A 6,075-nucleotide genomic window follows, 5' to 3' on the forward strand; every position below is an offset into this window, starting at 1 on the left:
CGGAGTCTCGCTGTGTCGCCCAGGCTGGAGTGCAGTGGCGCGATCTCGGCTCACTGCAAGCTCCGCCTCCCGGGTTCCCGCCATTCTCCCGCCTCAGCCTCCGAGTAGCTGGGACTACAGGCGCCCGCCACCGCGCCCGGCTAGTTTTTTGTATTTTTAGTAGAGACGGGGTTTCACCGTGTTAGCCAGGAGGGTCTCGATCTCCTGACCTCGTGATCCACCCGCCTCGGCCTCCCAAAGTGCTGGGATTACAGGCTTGAGCCACCGCGCCCGGCCTGTTTCTCTTAATATAAAAATTCTGAAATAGTTTATGAGTGTAATTTACTAGACTGCACTAGCTAGTCATAAATCAAGGAAGTTTAACACTTATCAGCTTGGCCATTTTGCATATTTACAGTTCTTTTGGAGGAAAGTATATTTTGAGTATTGTCTATGCTTTCGTGTCAGGGTTGACATACTTTTTCTGTAAAGATCTGGATAGTTAATATTTTAGGCTGTACAGGCTGTAAATCTCTGTTGCAAGTGTTCAGCTCTGCTCTTACGGTGCAGAGTGCCATACACAGTTTATAAATGAGTTTGTGTGAGCTGTCTTCCAGTAAAACTTTACCTGTAAAAACAAGTGGCTTGCTGGATTTAGCCCATCATTCAATGATAGTATTATCAAATCATTTTGTGAAACCACCTCATTTTAAGATTTTTAAATTTAATGAGTGTGAGTAAAATGCATATTAATGTTGCTGTGAATTTAGTATGTCTTTTCTTTTTCTTTAAGTTTGTGCCATTGGATTATTCTGTTCCTATAGAAATCCCCACTATAAAATGTAAACCAGACAAACTTCCATTATTCAAACGGCAGTATGAAAACCGTATATTTGTTGGTAAGTTTCTCTTTTGACATATTGTACTATAAATGTGTTCAAAGTGTCCTATGCGAATTTGGAGTATTGACTACAATGAGGAATTAATTCTTGATTACCGAGAGGTTTACATAGTCTGTGAGCAATGTAATTCATAATCTCAAAGTGTCCTATGCGAATTTGGAGTATTGACTACAATGAGGAATTAATTCTTGATTACCGATAGGTTTACATAGTCCATGAGCAATATAATTCATAATCTCAGGTTACTGCAACATGCATAAACACTGGAAAGAAAATATTGTTTAAGTTCGTTATTTGAAATATTACTTGTTTCTACAGAAATAGCAGTATTTAACTTTAGAAAATAGGCTTTGTTGACTTATTAGATAGAAAAATAAATTTGTGTTTTTTTAAAAGTAAAAACTTTTAGAACTGGACTTGAGATAGCAGTTGGCTTTTTTAAGTGTTCTATTTGCGCCATGCATGGTGGTAAGATCGGGAATTCACAAATTCATAATGCCTGATGTCTGCCCTCCCTCGTGCAGCTTATTTTGTCATTTTTTCTTCCTTTGTTAATTTCTACCCAATGTGAAGAAGTCTTAAGAAGGTTTTATACTAGCCCTCCAGACCTATTTTATCAGCCTCTTCTCAGTCACTGTGGTCTTAGGGAGTGACCTGCAAGGAACTCCTTGTTGAAAAGACTTTACCACTAAAATCAAGAATGTCAGCATTTCATGAAATGTTGCTACTTTTTTTTTTTTTTTACTTAGAAAAGTAGTGTAAAATAATTTTACTAATTAGGAACAAAGTGTGTAATTATTTCATTAAATAAGTTTTAGAGTCTTGAAGTAGTTGTATCCTCTTGGTTAATATGACAAGGAGACAACCATAGCTAATCATGACTAAAGGATTTGAGAAAACAGATAATAGAAATTTTGAATAACTTTTGTATATATTCTTTCAACTTCTTCCTTGTTTTGATGGGCTTTATGATAGCTAGCAGATTGAGAAATTATGCTTTTCTGTGAAATTTAATTTTATTATGATCCATACGATATATAAGTATATTAATATTCCTACTTATGTATTTAGAGTACTGAGAATATGATGTATAAAGAAGGAAAAAACGGCGCAAATACTAAAACATGTGCTCCAGATGTTCTATATGTTTGTTTCATCTGAAATGTTTTCTTTGCTCTTCAGGCTCAAAACTGCAGATCCTTGCTGTTACGGTCACACCCAGTTTCATCTGTTACCTGACAAATTAAGAAGGGAAAGACTTTTGAGACAAAACTGTGCTGATCAGATAGAAGTTGTTTTTAGAGCTAATGGTGTTGCAAGCCTTTTTGCTTGGACTGGAGCACAAGCTATGTATCAAGGTAAAACTAATTTTATAGCATTTTCTTTGAAGATATTTGTAACATTCTAAGAATATAATGGTTAAAATTGTTTTCTTTGGGTTGAAACATAGGTTGAATCTTAACATCTTTAAACTTTTACATTGGACCAAAGTATACTTGTTTTAAAATCCGTGTTTAAATACTATACAGTTGAAATCTGACACTGAGGTAATTGTTTTTATCTTCTACTTTGACCATCTCCTGTGTGAATGTACTTTTGCACGCATTTTAAAGACTGTAGCCAACTAAGTCAACCCTTTCTAGATGATCATAGCTTTCAGAAGGTAGAAAAGGTAATGATTTTGTGTATTAAACATTTATATTAAATCAATGGCTATCCTATGTAATTTCTTTAAAGGTTATATCCAGGATTTGAATTAGGAGATTGTTCATTCAGTAAACAGTAACTGCTTTTTTATATGCTATACTCTGTTCAAGATGCAGTGTTGAATGAAACAGATCCTGCTTTCTTAGAGCTTATATTATAGTGGGGCGGGGGGGCGGTGGTAAAAGATAATAAACGTGTAATATTTATAACTAGTGGTAATACTATGGGGAAAATAGCATAAAGAGTAGAATGATTTATAGGGGGGCAGGTAGAAATGAGGTATGGAGAAGAATTTATTTTTTAAAAGTCATTCAGGGGAGGTCTCTAAAAATGACTTACACTAAGACCTGAATGACGAGGAGCTGCCTGTGCACAAATCTGGAGGAAGACACTTCCAGGCAAAAGGAGCAGCAAGTAAAAAAGTCCCTGAGGTGGGAACAGGCCTGAAATATTTAGGAACAACATGAAGGGTAATGAAGAGTGGGACAAGGAGAATGATGTAGAAGGATATAGCAGAAGCCAAAGGCTATATGTTACAGGACTATTAGAGTTCATTGTGGGGCGTTTGGATTGTATTCTAAAACCTGAAGTAATGTAATACATGTTTTTTTTTTAACGTATATATGTATTTTAACCTTATACTCAAAATTGACTTAGATTTCTGTAACAGAATTGAATAGAGAAAGTGGGAGTAGGAGTAGACGGAATTAGACAAAGAAAGAAGTAACTTTCTTGAAGATGGTAGGATGGCACTTTATTTTTGAAAGATAAAGTACTTCTTTTTACAATAAAATTAATTCCATATGTTAACAGTGTTATTCATTTGCTATCTCCATTAAAGATGACGTAAGATACGTGTGGAGAAATAAAGTTACTCCTTGGTAGTTGGGTAATGACATAGTACCAGATGTAGAAGGCATCTGCATAAATAGAGCTTGCTGCTCTTAGATGAAGCAAATAAGGCTGACGTTGTTGAAAAAGATTAATCATGAGATTGAGGATACTAGAAGGGAGGAAAATATTATTTGTGCAGAAATGAAATATAGGGTTAGAATGGAGATAATAAGGAAACTTCGAGGTCTTCAGGAATTTTGTTACATAAAGTATCTAAGTTGTAGGAGGTATCTGATAATTTGTCTAATGTGTTTGTTTTGTTTGGGTAAGATATATTCTGTATGTAAATTTCAGCATAACTTTCTTCTACAGGATTCTGGAGTGAAGCAGATGTTACTCGACCTTTTGTCTCCCAGGCTGTGATCACAGATGGAAAATACTTTTCCTTTTTCTGCTACCAGCTAAATACTTTGGCACTGACTACACAAGCTGATCAAAATAACCCTCGTAAAAATATATGTTGGGGTACACAAAGTAAGCCTCTTTATGAAACAATTGAGGATAATGATGTGAAAGGTTTTAATGATGATGTTCTACTTCAGATAGTTCACTTTCTACTGAATAGACCAAAAGAAGAAAAAGCACAGCTGTTGGAAAACTGAAAAAACATACTTGATTGAGAACTTTGGGAATATTTAAATTTTACTGAAGGAACAGTAATGAGATTTGTAACTGTCAACTATTAAATACATTGATTTTTGAGATAAATATTTCTTTTTTTTTTTTTTTTTTTGAAACGTTGAGGGCTCGCCTCTGTGGCCCAGGCTGGGAGTGCAGTGGCCGGATCTCAGCTCACTGCAAGCTCCGCCTCCCGGCGTTTACGCCATTCTCCTGGGCCTCAGCCTCCGAGTAGCTGGGGGACTACAGCGTTGCCCGGCCACCTCGCCGGCTAGTTTTTTGTATTTTTTAGTAGAGACGGGCGGTCACCGCTGTTAGCCAGGATGTTCTCGATCTCCTGACCTCGCTGATCGCCCTGTCTCGGGCCTCCCAAAGTGCTGGGATTACAGGCTTGAGCCACCGCGCCCGGCCGAGATAAATATTTCTTATGTCAGCCTGTTATTAGATCTCTTACTCTGCTGAAATTCATCACTGAAAGATTTAATTTTAGTTACCTTTTATTGATTTAAAAATAATTGCATTTGTGTATTGCTAACTGATAAGACAAATTGAGTTATTGAGCTATTAAATGCACATTTTAATATAAATGCAGAAATCCCAAATAAAATACTAACATACTGAATTCAATAATTAAAAGAACCCACTACAGCTGGGTGCAATGACTCACGCCTGTAATCCCAACACTTTGGGAGGCCAAGGTGGGTGGATCACTTGAGTCCAGGAGTTTGAGACCAGCCTGGGCAACATGGCAAAACCCCATCTCTACCAAAAATACAAAAATTAGCCTGGCCTGGTGGTGCATGCCTGTAATCCCAGCTACTCCGGAGGCTGAGGCGCAAGAATCGCTGGAACCCAGGAGGCAGAGTTTGCAGTGAACCGAGATTGTGCCACTGCACTCCAGCCTGGGCGACAGAGCAAGACTGTCTCAAAACAAACAGAAGAACCCACTACAGCAGAGTAGAATTAATCAATTCAGTAATGGACTAATGTTAGGAAGTAATGCTAATACAGAACATTAGTTGTTCAAAGGAGAAAGAAGGCTTTGATAGAATTCTCAATCTTGGTTTTAAAAGAAAAGATAGATATTAATAGGACAGTATAATGGTGAAACATAAGGGATAACCCCATTGAAATCAAATTACTCTAAGCTTTGAACTTTACATGCTTTATTTGCTAATCCATTCCAAGTGCCTAGATTCATAGAAGTAAGAAATCAATAAATGTTGGTTGAATGGATGTGAATTAATGAATTTAAGGTAGTCAACCTTTTTAGTTTAAGATCTGGTATATCTTCTTATTTACTTGCTTTTTTTTTTTTTTTTTTTTAAAACAGAGTTTTTGCTCTTGTTGCCCAGGCTAAAGTGCAATGGCACAGTCTCGGCTCACTATCACTTCCGCGTCCTGGGTTTAAGCGATTCTCCTACCTCAGCCTCCCAAGTAGCTGGGATTAATTACAGGCATGCACCACCATGCCTGGATAATTTTTTGTATTTAATAGAGACGGAGTTTCACCACGTTGGTTAGGCTGGTCTTGAACTCCTGACCTCAGGTGATCCACCCACCTCGGCCTCCCAAAGTGCTGGGATTACAGGTGTGAGCCACTGTACCCGCCGTATTTACATCTTTTATTTCTCAGCAAAGTTTAGAGTTTCTTTTTTCTCCATGCATTTACTATGTATGCCTACATTTTTGTGTAGTTGGAAATGGATTTTCTTTCCAATTTTATACTTCTTTATAGTTTTTAAAAGTGGCTTTATATAGGTGATACTGATAGCTATATACTTATTTTGTAAAAGACCAATTTAAGTTGTTCATTAAAGCCAATAATTTTTCAGCTGATTCTCATGAGGTGTCTGATTTGGGTTCTTCTGGAACTGCTGATAATGGATAGCCATTAGTCCCTACATAGCAAAATCCACTGGACAGTTTTCTGTGTTGTACTCAGTAAGGTCTGACACATTTTGCATGGTTGACC

General features: G+C 37.1%; 1 protein-coding gene across 1 annotated transcript in view; it reads left to right on the forward strand.

The window, feature by feature from the left end:
* Nucleotides 1-4,189, forward strand: part of LOC108531649 (28S ribosomal protein S30, mitochondrial-like) — a 122,871-nt gene extending 118,682 nt beyond the window's left edge. Inside the window, exons 2-4 of the mRNA XM_017875237.1 lie at nucleotides 773-882; nucleotides 2,064-2,239; nucleotides 3,795-4,189. Of these exons, the coding sequence (XP_017730726.1) occupies nucleotides 773-882; nucleotides 2,064-2,239; nucleotides 3,795-4,084 (576 nt within the window). The 3' untranslated portion in view covers nucleotides 4,085-4,189. The remainder of the gene's footprint in view (nucleotides 1-772; nucleotides 883-2,063; nucleotides 2,240-3,794) is intronic.
* Nucleotides 4,190-6,075: the final 1,886 nt, after the last annotated feature.

Source organism: Rhinopithecus bieti, unplaced genomic scaffold (genome assembly GCF_001698545.2).
Source record: "Rhinopithecus bieti isolate Rb0 unplaced genomic scaffold, ASM169854v2 scaffold_69, whole genome shotgun sequence".
NCBI classification, from domain to species: domain Eukaryota; kingdom Metazoa; phylum Chordata; class Mammalia; order Primates; family Cercopithecidae; genus Rhinopithecus; species Rhinopithecus bieti.